Genomic DNA, 16814 nt, shown 5'->3' on the forward strand with positions numbered 1-16814 from the left:
TTTTGACATTTTTATTGCTAGGATGGTGATGACGACGATGACTTCTAAACTGCAAGGGGCAACTTTACTCACCTCCACTCCAACCAGCCCAGTCAAGTAGGGACAATCATTTCACAGAAATGCTGGGGACCATGGCCCAGCTGTGGGCTGTGCCCCCTGCCTGCAGGGGGTTCGTGCTGTGAGCTGCTGGGACCGCAGCTGCCGCCTCCGTGGCCAGGTAAGGAGGGAGAGAGAGACCCAACATTGCCAGGCCCCTCCTATAGTCATGGCACCTTGCAAAGGGATTTACACATTCCTTTTCCTTTCCATCTGGTCCAAAATTCTGACCGGTAGGTCTAATCATCCAAGGACTATGGATGATGAAGCTGGGCTCAGAGAGGGCACAGGATTGGCCAAGGTCGCACAGCTCCTGAGCGGCAGAGCTAACTAACACCCAAGTCCTATTCTTGCTGATGCAGAGACGATTCAACCACACGGTGCCACTGCAGAGGGAGCCATAAACCAACCACGCTTCCTGGTGCTCCAACCTCTCCTCCAAGCCCAAGTCCTCCCAACGCCCCTGCTTCCAACGTCAGCTGGGGACACAGCCAGCCGCTGCCTGGAAGCCCTCCTGGATTTCCCTGCCCAGATTTCCGTGTCTGGCTCTGGCCCTTCAGTCATCGGTTTTCTGCCACAGGTACCCACTGGCGGGGACTTGCAGGGGCCCCATCCTGGCCAGGCCAGGCTTCAAAATGGCTCGCCAAGGGCTTGTCTCAGAAACTCTGCCCTCGTTGGGAAACGCCCTGCCGCCGCTGCAGGAAGGGCTGTGGGCCAGACCTCCCCAGGAATCAAAGCGAATTCCCAGTTGTTTAGAAGGCAGCTCCTCAGTGACTCACCGTTTGGGCTCCTGTGACCCAGGCCAGGAGCCAGGGGCTGCCAGGAGGTGCCCTCATTAAAATCAAAAGGTGATGGTGAGCATTGGGGAGCCCCTCCCTGGAGACCACAACTCACTGCCTTGAGCACTCCTGGCCGGGGAGGGGTGGGGGGCGGGGGGTGCTCACCTCCCTGGCCTCTCTCCCCCCAAGTCTGCTCTGTGTGGGTGAGAGAGCCCGGCATGATGTCTAGGAGGAGTTATTAGCAAGGAATGGGGCAGGAGGCAGAGCCGCTGCCTAATGGACATCAGGGTTCACCAACTTGCCGCTCGTGTCTGAAACCTTTAATTCCAAATCGTTGCCAGGGATCCCTGCCACCAGCTGTCCTCTCCCGATCCAAGGAGACACCTCCCAAGAACTGCGTCCCTGGTGGGTGGGGACTGCTTCCTGTCCACAGTGCGAAACCCGGCCTCTCTACTGGAAAGGAGGCCAAGGCCAGGCCCCACATCGGGGCCTACAGGGAGACGTTCCTGGCCCCTAAGCTCAGGGCCACAGCGTGACTTGTGCTTTCGTGAGCCTTTTCCTGCCTTTGGGGGAAAAAAACAAAACAAAAGTAAAAAGCCAATGTCAAGGCCTCATCGGGATGGAGACAAATATAGCCCAGGCTGGATTATAGTTATTCTTCTCTTCCGGTTTGAGAGAAAACATCTTGAGGCACCTAAAGGCGTTGTGGGTGCTAGGCACCGGGCCAACTGTCAGCAATTAGGCCCTTTGAACTGCCTGCCCCAAATTCTGGCTCACTAAGGACTTAGGCATGGGCCTCAGTTTACTTCTCTATAAAGGGGGGTGACGGTAGCACCCATGTCGTGGGGCTCATGGAGGGCCCCTTGAGATTTCACCTGGGGGGTCTCATCTCAGTCCCGGCACAAAGTAAGTACTCCGTTCGGTCCACCTGCTTCGCTGCCCTTGAGCTTCAGACTAAGGAGCCAAGGGTGGGACGCCTCCCACCCCCACCACAGGAAAACCCATGTGCGGAGCCAGGAAACGAACCTGCCCAAGGCCACGTAATAAACAGCAGAACTGGGGCTCCGAGGCTGTAGATCAGGCGGCTCCCAGGGCCCAGACGTCAGTGGAAGTGGATAGTCGAGTTATCCCAGTCCCAGACCAGGAACAGGGAGGGCAGAGCCAGGAGGGAGACTCAGGCCGGGGGACAGGGGTGTCTTGTCTCCATTCTGCCTGAGTGGACTGAAGGGAGGGGGCGGCCATCGGCACACGAGTCACTGGGGGTCCAGGGCCAGGGGGCTTGTGAAATTTCTGACTACAGTGGAGCCACCCTCTCCTCCATCTCTCTGACCATAGGGACATCAGCTTTCCCTGGGGGATAAGCTGGCCTGGGGGGCCACTGCCCCACTGTTGGAGAATTTGGGGAGGTAGAATTCACATCTGGGGGCATTTTCACTGCTTGTCTGACAGACAGGAGCCTCCTCAGGAAAGAGCAATAAAGAAGGTCCCTGAGCTCAGCTGGCTTGTAGGCTCCTGGAGAAATGGCCTCCCAGGCCCCCGGTGTCCTGCAGGGTGGTCACCCTCTGGGTGACACGGAGGCTGGGCGGGAGGCGAGGGGCGGGAGCAGAGTCCACACTGGCAGAGCCAGCTGCGGGGAAGCAGGACAGACTCAGCCCTCCCAGGCCACGTGAACTTAGGCTTCTCCGCCGCTCTGGGCCTCAGTCACCGTCTCAGTGAAATGGGGGTGAGAAGAAAATACCGAGAAGGAAAAGCACCTGGCCCAGCCCCTGCTCCGAGCTCCATGGGCAGAGCTAGTGATGATTTGGGAGAAGGGGCAGGGACTGGGAAGGGCCCTGAGAACAAAGACAGCACCAGACTACCCCCCAACTGCCTGGAAGCGGGGCTCACACCCTTTACTGGCCCCTCCCCTGGGGGCTTGGCTGAAGTGTCAGACCTGGAAATATCCTTGTCCCATTGGGTATTCGAGGGTTAATCATGGGGAGTGGACAGGACCGGGTATTTAAGTAACCGGGGAGGTGAGGAGGTGACCGGAGATCAGAGGGGGGCCACTCACGTCCTTTCCCTGCAGCTTGGCTCCTCTGCCCCTGCTCCCCTCCCCTCCCCTCCCCTGCGATGAAGCCTCCCCCTCTTCTGACCATCCTCTGCCTCCTGGGTAAGTGACCTTTGCGACCTTCACCTCTCCGCTGACCCAGCTGGGAGCCTCTGAGCCTGGCCTTGGGGAGGGTGTGGTGGGTCATCTGATCCCAGTTCTGCTGGAACTCACAGACCATCGGTGGGTGGGTGGGTGCAGCCCAGGGGGGCTGGGGGGCAGAGGGACGGGCTGGCAGGGACCCCAGGCAACACACACAGCTTCCAGCCACCCACACTCCATCCCCCCGCCCAGCTTCCCTTTTGGGAAGATCTGGAGGAACTGGGGGAGTCCAGGTGGTTAGGAGACATGGTGGGAAGAGGGTACTTCTGGGGCGTGGGGCTGACACCTGGGGAGAAGGTCAGGACCCCTGGGAGACATTTGGGAACGGGTGGGGGTGTTCTGGGAGATGGTGCAGGAGAGCAGGAGGGGATCGGGTGCCCTGACGTGAGGGGGGACGAGGGGATCCGGGCGCAGCGGGTGTCAGGGAGACGTCACCCCTGACCAGCGTCACTGGTGTTGGGGCGAGATGCGTGGAGACATGAGGTTAACTGACAAGCAGAGAGGTGTCTGGACTAGGACTGGAGGGGACCTCAGGGGGCCCTCGGGGATCTGATGGCACCCGCCCACCCTCCCTCCCTGCAGTGGCCCTGGCTGGCGGGAACCTGGTCCAGTTCGGGGTGATGATTGAGAGGGTGACGGGGAAGTCGGCGCTGCAGTACGCCGACTATGGCTGCTACTGCGGCATCGGCGGCTCCCACTGGCCTGTGGACGAGACAGACTGGTGAGCACAGGGGTGGGGGCGGGGCCTGCCTGGCGGGTAGAAAAGCGGAGGCCAAATGCCATGTGGGGGCCACCTCCCCTCCGAACCCCCGCGGGCCCGGGCCCCCAGACAGTCCCCGGTGGCCCTTCCAGGTGCTGCCACGCCCACGACTGCTGCTACGGGCGTCTGGAGAAGCAGGGCTGCGAGCCCAAGCTGGAGAGGTATCTCTTCTCTGCCAACAGGCGCAGCATCCTCTGTGGTGAGTGAACAGGTGCCCCAGACACTGGGGAGAGGGCCCAGTGTCCGACAGGAACCCCTCCTGAGGGCGACCCCCGAGCCAGACCCTGGGCTGGAGGGGTGGGGTCTTCCATCATCACGGAATTGGGGACAGGCATGCCCATCACCCAGATGTTCACCCAGCACCCCGTCCATCTAGAGAGCCCCGGGACCCAGGCGCCTGGTCTCTCCCCCAGAGGCCTCCCAGCTTCAGCCTCTGGGGAGAGGAGCCAAGGGACAGAGCCGAGCCAGGTGCCGGAGGACCTGCACTCACACGCCCTCCCCGGTCCTGGGAGGCAGCTACCAGTGCAACCCCAGGGCAGAGCACGCTGGGGCTTTGATTTGGGACGGCAAATCCCATTCCCAAGGCTGACCCCCCCCCCCCCNGTGGTGAGTGAACAGGTGCCCCAGACACTGGGGAGAGGGCCCAGTGTCCGACAGGAACCCCTCCTGAGGGCGACCCCGGAGCCAGACCCTGGGCTGGAGGGGTGGGGTCTTCCATCATCACGGAATTGGGGACAGGCATGCCCATCACCCAGACGTTCATCCCGCACCCCGTCCATCTAGAGCCCCGGGACCCAGGCGCCTGGTCTCTCCCCCAGAGGCCTCCCAGCTCCAGCCTCTGGGGAGAGGAGCCAAGGACAGAGCCGGGCCAGGTGCCGGAGGACCTGCACTCACACGCCCTCCCCGAGCCTGGGAGGCAGCTACCAGTGCAACCCCAGGGCAGAGCACGCTGGGGCTTTGATTTGGGACGGCAAATCCCATTCCCAAGGCTGACCCCCCCCCATTCCGTGGGGCTGTCGGGCTAGGCCCATTCGCTCAGCTTTGCCAGGTCCGATGCCCACTTGGACCAACTAGCTCTCCTCTGGTCCTGGCCCTGGGAAGCAGCCAGAACCAAGTGAGAACGAGCAGGGCTTCGTGCAGCCCTGTTCCCCCGGGACCCCAGACCAGACAACCAGGGGCATCTGGAGGGCGAGCAGGCCCAGTGGGGGAACAGGGAAGGGCTGGGGGAGTCAGAGAAGACTCAGCTCAGATCTCGAAGGTCTGCCCTGGGGGAGAGCGGAGCTGGGACCAGAACCGGGGGAGACAGATTTGGCCCAGTTCCTTGCTCCTGCAGCCAACTACTGGGCCGCTTTGTCAGGAGTGAACCCCCCTCACTGGGGGTTCAAGCAAGGCTGGATGGCCACCTGTCAGGACAGTGCTGGGAGGGGTCAGGTGGGTATGGACACAGGCTCGGGGCTTCACCTTCTACGCGCTGTGTGGCTTTGGGGGCACAAGGGAGCCCCTCAAGAACCTCTGCCTCCTCCTCCATTAACAAGCGGATAATCGCGCTCACTTGCCAGCCTTTGTCCAGCTCCGAGCAGGAGCTGCCCTAAGGACTGGCGCCTGGTTGGAAGAGGTCGGCACCTCTGCCAACACTGAGTTTTGCTGAAATAGCAACCAGGGCAGAACCCAGATGGGACATGGAGACTGACCTTCTCGGGGAACAGAGCCCAGGCATTGCTGAGCTGCGAGGCGTATTCCTGGGGACAGAAAGGAGCCAGAGCCACTTGGGCGGACAGGCAGTGAGGGAAGAGGGGGCTTTGGGCCCTGGTGCCTGATGCCAGTTCTGGTCCCCTGGCTGGGTGTGGGCGCACATGTGGAGGGGGGATGGTGAAGGTAAATACCAGAACAATGGGCTCCATCCACTCCTGGAGAGAGCACGGGGGACCCAGCTTCAGTCCCAACAGTCTCCAGTGGGCGCTGGCAGCTCTGGGCCCACACAGGCCACCTGGGATCGAGTCGCTGTCACATTGTGACTTTTGTCTCTGCTAGATGGCTGCAGTCCACTGTCAGCCATGCTTCACAGGGGTCGAGAGCTGCTGCCCCCACTTCCCAGGGCAGGGGAAGGGAGGTGTAGAGAGCTAGGGACAGAGCAGCGCTTGGGTTGGGGGGAGGAGGGACACTCTTACAGCTGTCCAGCATCCGGGCCCCAACAGGCCCTCCTGTGTTCCGCCCTGTCCTTATCCATCCCCGAGACACCCAGCCCCTGCCCCCCCCCCCCCCCCCGTCCCCAATGAGAAGCGCTTCCAGCAGAACAGTGGGGGCGAGCATGTGGCCCCGATCAGGCCCATGTGTGTGAGTGCAGGAGTCGGAGCCTCTGGTCCCATCAGCAGGCGGAACTGACTGGCCTTGTCCCACCAGCAGGCAGAACTGCCTGCCAGCGACAGACCTGCGAGTGTGACAAGACAGCTGCACTCTGCTTTCGCCAAAACCTGGGCACCTACAACCGCAAATACGCCCATTACCCCAACAAGCTGTGCTCGGGGCCCACCCCGCCCTGCTGAGGCTGGGCCCCACCTCCTCCCCATGGCCTTCTGAGGCCTCCACCTCCAGCTGCTGTAGCCCCGGGCCTGGGGAACACTCGCACCAAGACCATCCTTCTGGAAAATTTCTGACCTGCAAACCCATCCCTCCCTGAGAACGCCCAGACTGTGACCTGGACCACCATGGGCCTCCCAGGCCATGTTCCCCTTAGGGAGAGCCACGCCCTGACCCCTCCAGCCTAGGAGATTGTGTACCCCACCCCTGGAATCTCAGTTCCCTCTTCGGAATAAATGAATAATGCTTCCCGTCGTTCTAATATTCTCTGATTCTAACATTGATTAATATACAGTTTCATCCACTCATTCATTCATTCATTCATTTTGAGGGAGCACCTCCCAGGTGCCATCGTGGAGCTGAGCACCCGGAGAGGGCAGGAACACATCCGACAGGGGTGGCCCCGCATGCAGTTCCAAACATCCTGTCCTTTTGGTTTCCCATTATAGTAAGTTTCTGTGATCCTTTTTCTACCTCCTTACCTTCTTATCCAAGACAATGGTGGCAACCTCTGGCCATGTGGCAGGTTGTAGAAGTATGGAACATACTGTCCCCAGTCTGTCATCAGGCTTCCTCCAAGTCCCTCCCATCAGCAGACAGGCTAAGAGTCCAAAGAAACGCTCAAATCATCTTACCCAAACTTCACTTTTGGGTAAGTGAAATTTGACAGACATCCACAGGCCAGAGAGGGGAGGTGCTGGCCGAGGGGTCCTCACTTCCAGGCCAGTGCACCTTCTGTTCCTCCTGGGTCGGTATCAGCTACTGACACGCGACCCTCGGGTTGTCCTCTCGGACAGACCAGAGTGCCCTGGCCATGCCAGGCTCCCGATAAACAGAGGGAAGAAAAAAAGATTTGAACATCGCAGGGCGGACTCTGGCGGCAGGCATAAAGCATTCAGTGCCTCGAAGGATTCTCCCCAGGTAGCCGGCAGCCTGTCCTGGAAGCAGCGTGCTTTGGCAGATTCTGCCCCTGGAGGTGGATAGGAGGCCTCCACTCTCTATAACAGGCTGATAAAGCCTTGCAGGATTCGGGTGAGTCTATTCCACGAGATAAAGGATACAGAAAGGCATTTCACAGGGCAACGCTCACAGTGGACATGCCACAGAGTGAAGAAATCAAAGGATGGTCGCCATACACTTTAAAAGGTGACTACATTCTGTGCTGGCAAAAGGAGGGGGCATGTGGGCCTGCTTTGCTCAGTAAAGAACCACCAGAAGGTTGGCGTTAAAGCAAAAATGGGTTGCACGGGGAAGAGCCACAATTGTTGGGAAAAGTGGTCCTGAGGCGCCCTCTGGTGGCCATTTTATTCAGGCTCCTCAAAGGAAACCTAGATCTGCTTTAAACCCGGTTTCCCTTCGTAGAAATGGGAGCAAAGTGTGCTTCTGAGCGAGTGAAATCAGTCGGCTTGCATTTTCAATAATAAACATGCTAAGAAATAACCAAGTAAGTCCTTACAACCATCTGAGAGTGGTGGGGCTGCTGCATAAATGAGAAACTTGGGAAGAAGGCGCAGACTGAGGAGAGATGGAGCGAGGTTATGTTCCAGGTGAGCTGATGGGTGTAGGGTTTCCATGAGGCGAGGGCCTGGGGGTCAGCAGCTGTGTGACCGCCCGGCAGAATGAAAACGGAACTGGAGACCAGGACTCCAGGACACCTGTCGTGACCTGACCGCAGACCAGCTCGTCCGTACCCTGTGCTTTCCCAGGGATCAGTACCCGGGTGGTGAATGAATCAAAGGGTCTGTGTCAATTCCGTGTGTGTTTGTGTGTCTGTAGTACATGCACTTGGTTTCCTGCTGCGGACTTGTAGAAAGGACCGAAAAAATGAAACCGAGCCCTGAACTGAGGGCAGAGGGCCCAGGGACAGACCCTCGGCTCTGCCACTCAGCAGTGGGGCCTCTGTTCTGGAGCCCCACCGCTCGGCGGCACAGCAGCGGCAGCAGCAGGCTTGTTAGAAATGCAGACCCCAGACCTGCTGAGGCAGGATCTACAGGTTAACAAGACCCCCCGAGTGGTTCGTGAACACACAGAGATCTAAAAAGCACCAACATGAACACACCCTCAGGTTCTGCATTTGCGGCACAGAGCATCGCCCCGGCAGGCTGACTGCGGCCAGGCTTAAATAAGGCGGCGTGAGCAGAAGGACACAAAATAGCGCCTAGCATGTAATAAGCATTCATGTTCTGTGAAAGAATGAATGTCCTAATAACCACATTAGGTAGCATCTATTCGGCATGTGGCGTTCACGGGGCACTAAGGATTTTTTTAATTCAATGAAAGAGAAGAAAGAAGGAGGGACAGAGGGAGGGAGGGAGGGAGGGAGGGAAGGAGGAAGGGATGCGGCTACATCACCACCGGAGAAGGGACTTCGTTGCCTGTTTCAGAGCTTGCCCCTCCAAGTCTGACAACGGGATGTGGATTGGTGTTGCTTCCCCCCCCCCCCCCCCTCCCATTTAACCCCTAACAAAGTACAAACTGGCCGAGTAAATGGATTGCGATCACACTGGCATTCCCGAGCTAATGAGAGTTCGGTCATGATTCCGCGGACACCCACCTGCTCCTTCAGGGTTCTCTGCAGTGTGTCCGCTGGAGAACGGAATACCATGTTCAAGTCCATTCTTTGCCTCAATGGGCTTTTCTACAAACTGCTCCCGGCTCCTTGCTGAATGCTGAGGGGGAGACAGATCAGACGCGTCCCACCAGCAGACAGACATCTGTTGGGGACCACTCTGTGGTTTCGGATACTGCAGCCCCCCCACAGCAGGCTCTGAAAGGGGCCAGTAAGTCTCCCTGGAAAACCAGGGGACGCAGACAGCAGTCAGGACACCCGACTCTAACACCGAGGGTTCCCGTGGGAATCAGGCCTGATAAACACATTGTATCCTTTGAGGCCTGCTCTGCTTTGCTTTGTATGGTCCTGGTAATTTAAACTGGATGTTTAATTTCAGGGCATAAGGAGTGAACTCTTTCTCTCACGAAACACGTCTTAAAGAACCTCTGGCATCAGCATGACTTAGACCCTGACCTACGACAAATCTGTGTTCCTTCGATTGTTATCTATAGATAATACCTTGTTTCTGTATGACTGTAGCCTTCTTGACATTGATGGATGAGCTATGCATGTATGCTGTGTACACCTACACATACCATTCCAAATAAAAGCCATTTGGAAGAAGGACTCAGGGCGTTCCCCACTAGAGTGAATCGCCTCCCCCTCTCCCACTGAAGCAGCAAGATTGTGTCCAGGACGATTTATTCTCATCCTCAGCAGACAGGAGAATCCTGCTGCACGGAGTAACTCCCCCAGACACCCGCAGCGATCCACGCAGCTCGGGTTGGAGCTTCAGAGCCCAAGGCTCTGCAGCCGTCCAGTCTCCAGTCTCCATGCGGTTAGCCGAGGCACCTTTATCTCCCCACAGCGTGACATCCACCATGTCGCTCCTCTGCCCCCTGAACCATCACCGGCTCCCCCCTGTCCAATCCCTGCTGTTCAAGCTCGGTGTCTCCTGCTTTCCCAGCCGTGTACCCTGCTATTTCTCTGTGCTCCTCCCCACCCCCTGAACGTGCCACCGCCTTCCTGCCTCCACACCTCTGCGCAACAGCTTCCTTCCACCCAGGAGCTTCCTGTCCATGGGCTGCTCCTCCTCGTGTTCCAGTCCACGTGGCGTAAGGCAGATCTCAAATGCGGCCTTTTCCATAGAGCTTTTCCACCTGAGGCAGGTTTCACCCTCCTGTGAATGGCTGGGCAGTGTGTTTCTACCCGTTATTTGGCTTCCTGTTCTGGCTTCCGATATGCTGGACGCAGACTGCCCCGGGTTCCTATCTATGACCTTGGCTGAGTTACTTATTTCCTCGTGTGCCGTATGGGGACAGAACCATCAGCCCGCAGGGTGGTTTTAAGGTTTAATGAGACAACTTACTCAAAGTCGCTGGAGTGTTAGTGAAGCTGCATCTAGACTAAGCCACTTATTTTTGCCTTATCGCACCCACAGTACAGTAAACTGTAAAAAAAAAAAGAAAGAAATCTGTCCCAGTGAACCCATGGACACATCACTGGAATTGTTCTAGGGAAGTGGCATCATACATATGACAAATATTATGCTAATTTATTTGATAGCACTCTTGAGTGCTCACTTCTCTTAAGTGGACATGTCTGAAAACCACTAACCTTCAGCGCCCCGAGCTGATGCCCCTGAGAGACAGAGGCAGAGGCGTAACCGGGTGGGGGAGAGCGCGCAGCACTTTTCCCAGAGGGCGTCTACCTGTGACGTGTGCCAAGGTCAAAGGGCACACAGGGACCAGCAGCTGACTTGGAAACGCAGTCAGGGCAGACTACGTTCGCTTGACCTTTGCAATTCACTCAGGATGAGCATTGTCTTCCGGCAGCACAAGGCACGTGACTGGCGTTTTGTACTTCAGTCTGTCTCTAAACGAACTGCATGTCCTCGGCCCTGCCCTGAACACCTGGGACGGCACACTCAGGGTTCTCTTTATGCTGGTCCTTCCGTCCAAAATGCCTTAGCTCCCTACTTCCACGTCCTGTCTCCCCTCCCACTCCTAATCCCATCGCTTCCAACCCCAAGGCGTCCTTGAGTGCCCTTCTGAACACACAGCCCTCCCTGCGCTACCTTCTTTAGGGGACGCGTTCTCCCCACTTTCACCCGGGACTGACACTGTTGAGGGTCCACCTCTGACTCATGCCCAGGAATAAGGACCCCCACAGTACAGGTTCAATAAATGTGGGTTCGGGGAGTTCCTGGATGACTGGGTGGGTGAATAAACTGAGTAAAAATGGACTATCTTGAAATACTGAAGTCCCTCGACCGCAGGGAGACCTGGACAAGCTTCTCCGAAGTGGGCAATTTTGCCCTCTGCCAGGCCAGAGGCAATCGAGTGGCAGGACCGATCTTCGCCCTTTATAACCAAAGTGGTGCTCAGCGTTTGCCTCACTACAGCCCAAGAACGCCCCGGCCAGAGCCATCCTGGGGCCAAGTATTTTATGACGTTTTGGTTGTACCTCAAGGCGCCGAGGACAAAATTAGGAGAGGGAGTCTCAAGTTGCAGAGGCAAGGCAAGGCCTGGCAAAACCAATCTTGACTTCCAATTGACCAGACCCGTGGTGTGGGCTGGGCCACCCCTCCCCTTCCCTCTCTGAGGGCCTCTTCCAGCTGAGTCACCGCTGTCCCTGTGTGTCCCTGTGTGTCGGGTGGAGTGCGCCCCTCCTAGGATGGGGTCAAACTCTCAAGAGTTCCACAGAGAGCCCAAGGTGGCAGCCAGAGAGCTGCTCCTGGTTTCTCTGCCCCAAATAATCAGAGGTGCTCTTAGACACCCAGCAGGAATCCCGAGGGTCCAGGCCCTGGGGACGGCTCCGCCAGTGTGCGCTCCCCTGCCCTGACACTCCAACCCGCCACCTCAGCTTGGCGGGCCCCCAGATGCACGCGCACTGAGATACCACTCCGTGAGGACGTGCCTTTCGAGCAAGGTCTCCAAAGAGGATTCTTCGCAGGAGGCGCTCGCAGACTCCTGGGCTCCAAGAGCGAGTGATCGGAGAGACACAAACAACTTGCACCTTTGTCTTTAAACTAGAATTTATTGGTACGCAATAAATTTCCCATAGATAAAGTGGCACATCTTTGCAGCTTCTATTGCACCAAGTATTGAAGATTGAAAACACAATGAAAGAAACATTTGGTTTTGAAAACACTGCAAATAGCCAAGTACAGTACTTTGGTAAATAAAAAATGAAATGGTTCAGATTAACCCAGTCTGTGGGAGGAAGCGAACAGACTAGAGGAAATGGACTGTAGACACCAGACGAAGGTCCCGCTCCCCCTGTCGAGCCCTAGGGATAAGGCTTGCTGGGTCCGTGGGCCAGGACCCCACAGAGGTCTCACATTTAATCTCCAGACTGAAGCGAGAACAAGTATAGTGCAATTAGAAAAGAGAGAAGGTTCCTGAGCCTGCGAAGCTGCGTTCACCACAGACACGCACGCCCCCTCCACAAAGGGGCCTGACGCCCCCCGCACGTCTGCCTCAGGAAGAGGAACACGGAGGTTTGAAGTCCTGGCTCTTTTCTTCTCCCTGAGCTCAGTGCTGGTGGAAGATGCTGGAAGGGTAGGATCTAGGGGAGATGAACAAGGAGGGTAGGAAGGCGTGAGGAGCCCCACACCAGTGCTCCTCAAGTTTTGGTCGAGGGACCCACCAGGCTGAGGCCTGTGATGGCCGTGGACGGCGGGCAGCAGCGCCCAGCTGGACACAGAGGGCTGGGGCAGGGCCCGGAGGTTCTGTCCAGAGATCACAGCCTCCCCGGCTGCCAGCCCAGTGGGCAGAAGCCACTCTGTACGCTGGGTGTGTCCTGCTTTTCCAGAAGTGCAGTCTTTACAGGCACCGCCCTCTCGCCCGGTTTCCCTGCAAGGGCGCTATGAAGTGCTGTAGCCAGCGGGGAGAGTGAGCCTCTGGAAAGCAAGCCCTCGGGGAAAATGGGTGAGAGCCCAAGGGCTTTCCAGGGATTGCTCTGTGGTTCCGAGCGGCGCTGCGCTGTGACTGGCGCTCGCTATGCCCACTCCACTCCATCCATTTCCCCCTCCAAGAGAAGATGGTGGGGGACCTGCTCTAATTTAAAGATGCCATCCGGATCTCCAACTCAACATCAGCAAAAAAAACACGACCCACTGGAAAACACACCTCAGAAGCAGCGCCACGCCCCCATGACCCGGAACCTTGGTCAGGAGGCCCAGGGTTTCAGCCATGTCTGTTCGGAAAGCTGAGAGGGCCGGGTCGGCGGGTCCGAGACTGACGAACAGGAAGGCTTCACTGGGCCCTGGGCCTGAAGGTCTGCTTCAGAGGCTCGAGGTGACGAAGGCACCTCGTCAAGGTGATGAGCTGTGCACCCACCGGGGTGGGGGCCAGAGAGGCTGCAGCCGTAGCGACCGCAGACTCGCAGCCCCTCCCCACCCGCCCCCAGGCCCCGTGTGACCGCGCCAGCCCTGACAGGGAGTCCAGTTTCCTTTCGCCGACTGAATGTCCAGGCTGCACACTGCACGGAGGTAACTGATCGCATCCTGTGTCTGCCCAGAAAAACCCAGGCAGAGTCTCAAGTTTCTTCGAACGAGAGAAACTGCACGTGGACGACAGGGACCCACTGGAGCACAGTCCATGCCAAAGTCCGTCTGACCCCACCTGCTTCCTATATGAGCAGCTCTCCCGCATGGTGTGGCCCCCGCCCGCCCCGACCGTACCGTTTCACGCTGTAAGAGCTCCCAGGGAAATGGGGCATTTTAAACCACCCACACAAAGGCTCCCTCGAAGCCCAGCACCCGGCGCCCCAAGAGGGAGATCCCACTTCGCAAGGACTCGGATCCAAAATGGGTTTGGAGGTGTCTTCACAGCTTAAATAAGAAACCACAGACAACCTTGGCTAACATTAAAGGTTCTCCTTTCGCTCCAATTCCTCACCGGTGCCGAAGCACGCGTGTGTGGCACAGAGAAGTTAGATGTGCACACACACTCTCTAACACCTCCTGGGGCCCCGAGCCTCCCCAGAAGTTGCGGTTGTGTGTCGTTTTAATACACCCACCTCCCTGGTACAAAGCTGCTGCCACTACAACTGTTTCTTGTTTTGACTTTTTAAAAAATCTGTTTTTGATTCATAAAACCTTTAAGTCTACTAAGCAGCTACAGATCGCAGCCCCACCCCTTCTCCTGGCCTCACCGAAGGCTGCTGAGAAGCCCCACGTGGCAGCTGAGACGGAACAGAGGTTAGAAGAGACCCACTTCCTGACGGGAGCGCACGCAGGCAGCCCTCCCGGGACGTGTCCCCGACGGCGGCCGTGTGGGGCTGAACACGGCCTCCCTTCCGGCCGCCCGTGGAGTGGTTTTCAAGTGACTATGAAGGCAACTAAGTACACAGACTCCACCCACCTCAGTCTTCAGGGAAACTGAGGCGGTGAAGTCTACATTCGAACCCTTAGCTAGAAGACATCGCTGAAGGTGGATACACACGCACCCATCCCTGATGGGTAACGTACTCAACGCAGACCGGGGACAGCCAGAAAGCTACAACACAGTGACAAAAGAACATTACTGCAGCCGGCTGACTAGTTGTTCAAACCCACTGCTATTTTACTCCAGAAATGCTGGAGTCTGTTACCAGATTTAGGTAATTTATAAATAAATGTGCCCAATATTCTTTATTAACTTTCTAGCAGCTTCTAAAACTTCTAAAACCTGCTAGGGCCCAAGGCCACCTCCACTAACAAAGTAAATAAATCGATTCCACCACTTCTGACAACAAGCCTCCCTTAAGCTATTTCTGACTCCGAACTCTCCTGAATTCCTGGCACACAATCTCGGTCTTCGGGGAGGATCTGGTCTCCTGCACTCTCCCCACCCCCGTGGAGACAGTGAGGTGGTGGAGACCCTCCACTTGTCTGCACCGAGCCCCAGCGCCTCTCAAAGTCAGGACTCCGCAAGCTGCAAGGAGAGAACGCTCTGCAGTTTCTCAACCTGGCGATGGTACAGTGTGTTGTGCCAGAAGATGCCCAAACTACAATGTCCTGGGAGCAACCCCTAGAGGCAACTGATGCTCCAACTCCAAAAAGTCACCAAAGAAAAAAAGCAAAAAATTAAAACACATCATTAAACCGAAGAAAGCAAACCGCCTACTGGCAGCCAGTCCAATGAGCCCAGGGGGCCCAGACGCAGCCCACCGCGCCGTCAATGCTTTCCCTGGGCTCTCCTTCGCCCAGCTCTGAAACCCGAGGAGGTGAAGGCAACACTGACCTTTTCAACAGTGTTCCTTACCTCTTAGGTCCCCACAGGGTACAGACTACGCAAGACTGGCCACTTCAGACATTCCAGTTTTCAGGGCCACATCCACCTAACTCGTCTCGGGAGTGACAGACCACCACCGCCAGATCCCTGCCGCAGACGGTCCGCCCTAACTCCCCGATGCTTTAAGGTGGCTCTAGGGAGCTTTCCCAACACCAGAAGCCCAGACAGAGCTTAAACAGAAATAAAGGCAGCACTTCACGGTTCACTTTCACAACACACACAAAAACTTAGCAACAGGTCAAGTTACCTTTTATTTCTCCAAAGGCATCTAAGTCTAGAAAAGTGAGGAAGAAAACAGTTACAATATGAAGACAAACAACCTTATTCTTCCAGACATTCTCCCCTACAAAACCAGGTACTCGTGAGCCTCTTCCTAGGCAAACGCTCCAGAGCGGCCTCGACTCCCCCGCTCAGCCCTCCACGCTGCCAGAACCCCACGACTCCACCATAAGCAGCAACGGGCCGTCGCCCCGGCATCCCGGCACACGCACCGAAGTCTCAACAACACCACGCCTTTCCCGCAGAGCCCAGGCCTCTCCGACCAGCAGGCGCGTGAATCGCAGGGTTGCAGTGTGAACGAACCCCCGCACCTGGGCCCCGTCTGCAGCGGCAGCAGAGTCGGGAAAGACAAACACCTGGTTTGAGTCCCGCCCGGACCGCAGGCCAGGCCCTGGCTCCCGGAACCTGGGGAGAGCAGAGCACACCTCCTGAAGTATTTTCTGATTAACCTGGGTTAAAAGAAAATTAAACCTAGACAGGTTCCTGAGTTGGAGATCGTACAGACTATCCTGCATATTAATATTACCTGTCCAAAGCTGAAAGAGAAACAAAGGGAACTTGTCGTTTTGAATTTCCTGCAATTCGTCTAAACTACTTCATGAACAATTACATCAAAACTCACCCCAAAGCTGAAGGAAAGATCCCAGGGTCACTGAACTCTGGTTTCCGGCACTATCAGAGCAAATGGAGTCCTACCCACAAGGTGTTTCCTGATCTAGCAACCCACCCTAAAACTCAGCATTTCAGTTACAGAACACGAACCGCTTCATTGGACTTCCGTTAAATCACACACATCACTAACGGAACCCGAACGCAGCAGGGGCAGCGCACGGACACTAACTCGGGGCACGCTCCTGTGTGGTTCTTCGGGCTGTCGCCAAGGACGGCCTCCCTGGGGAGCCCGTGGCCTCCCTGGGGAGCCCGTGCCCTCCCGGCGCCTTCCATCACTTCCCCCCACGCCCGCCTCGGGGTGAGTCAGATGTTGAGGGCGGCAAAGGTCTTCACCAAGGTGACCTGCGCATTTGCCTCCGCCTCGCTCCTGTTATTGTCCCTGTGGCCACTCCTGCTCTCCAGGGCTTTGTGACGGTGCCTCTCCTCCTGCCGCTTCTTCTTCTCCAGGCGCTGCTGCTCCCTCCGCTGCCGGCTGGTGACCTGAAAGGCAAGACCTTGGGTGAGGCGCCCGCTGGCTGGGCCAGGCTGCGCCTGCTGGGGGCATGGGGCTGACAGAGGCACAGAGCACAGGCCACCTCACACCAAGACCAGGACCAAGAAACCCCACCAAACAGAGCAAACGTGACAT

General features: G+C 57.2%; 2 protein-coding genes across 4 annotated transcripts in view; one reads left to right on the plus strand and one right to left on the minus strand.

Annotated features, from left to right (window-relative positions):
• Nucleotides 1–547: 547 nt before the first annotated feature.
• OTUD3 (OTU deubiquitinase 3) overlaps nt 548–16814 on the minus strand; it is a 37107-nt gene continuing 20840 nt past the window's right edge. For 2 of the 3 annotated variants that reach the window (XM_037032791.1, XM_037032789.1), the window contains exon 8: nt 14605–16666. In XM_037032791.1, the coding sequence (XP_036888686.1) occupies nt 16490–16666 (177 nt within the window). In that variant the 3' untranslated portion in view covers nt 14605–16489. Of the gene's footprint in view, nt 560–14604; nt 16667–16814 lie in introns of those variants that run through there. The other variant, XM_037032790.1, reaches the window with a different exon arrangement.
• On the plus strand, nt 2988–6369 carry PLA2G2E (phospholipase A2 group IIE). The gene is made up of 4 exons (XM_037032792.1): nt 2988–3027; nt 3649–3787; nt 3919–4025; nt 6227–6369. The coding sequence occupies exons 1-4, from the start codon at nt 2988–2990 to the stop codon at nt 6367–6369; spliced, it is 429 nt and encodes a 142-aa protein (XP_036888687.1).

The sequence above is a fragment of the Sturnira hondurensis genome, unplaced genomic scaffold, assembly GCF_014824575.4.
Source record: "Sturnira hondurensis isolate 20B ecotype Veracruz unplaced genomic scaffold, ASM1482457v3 Scaffold0021555, whole genome shotgun sequence".
NCBI classification, from domain to species: domain Eukaryota; kingdom Metazoa; phylum Chordata; class Mammalia; order Chiroptera; family Phyllostomidae; genus Sturnira; species Sturnira hondurensis.

Bases quoted from the DNA above. Each gene is read 5' to 3' on its own strand.
- PLA2G2E (XM_037032792.1), top strand. From the start codon at position 2,988: ATGAAGCCTCCCCCTCTTCTGACCATCCTCTGCCTCCTGG. The intron at 3,788-3,918 runs GTGAGCACAGGG...TGGCCCTTCCAG, and splicing joins CCTGTGGACGAGACAGACTG to GTGCTGCCACGCCCACGACT. The intron at 4,026-6,226 runs GTGAGTGAACAG...TTGTCCCACCAG, and splicing joins CAGGCGCAGCATCCTCTGTG to CAGGCAGAACTGCCTGCCAG.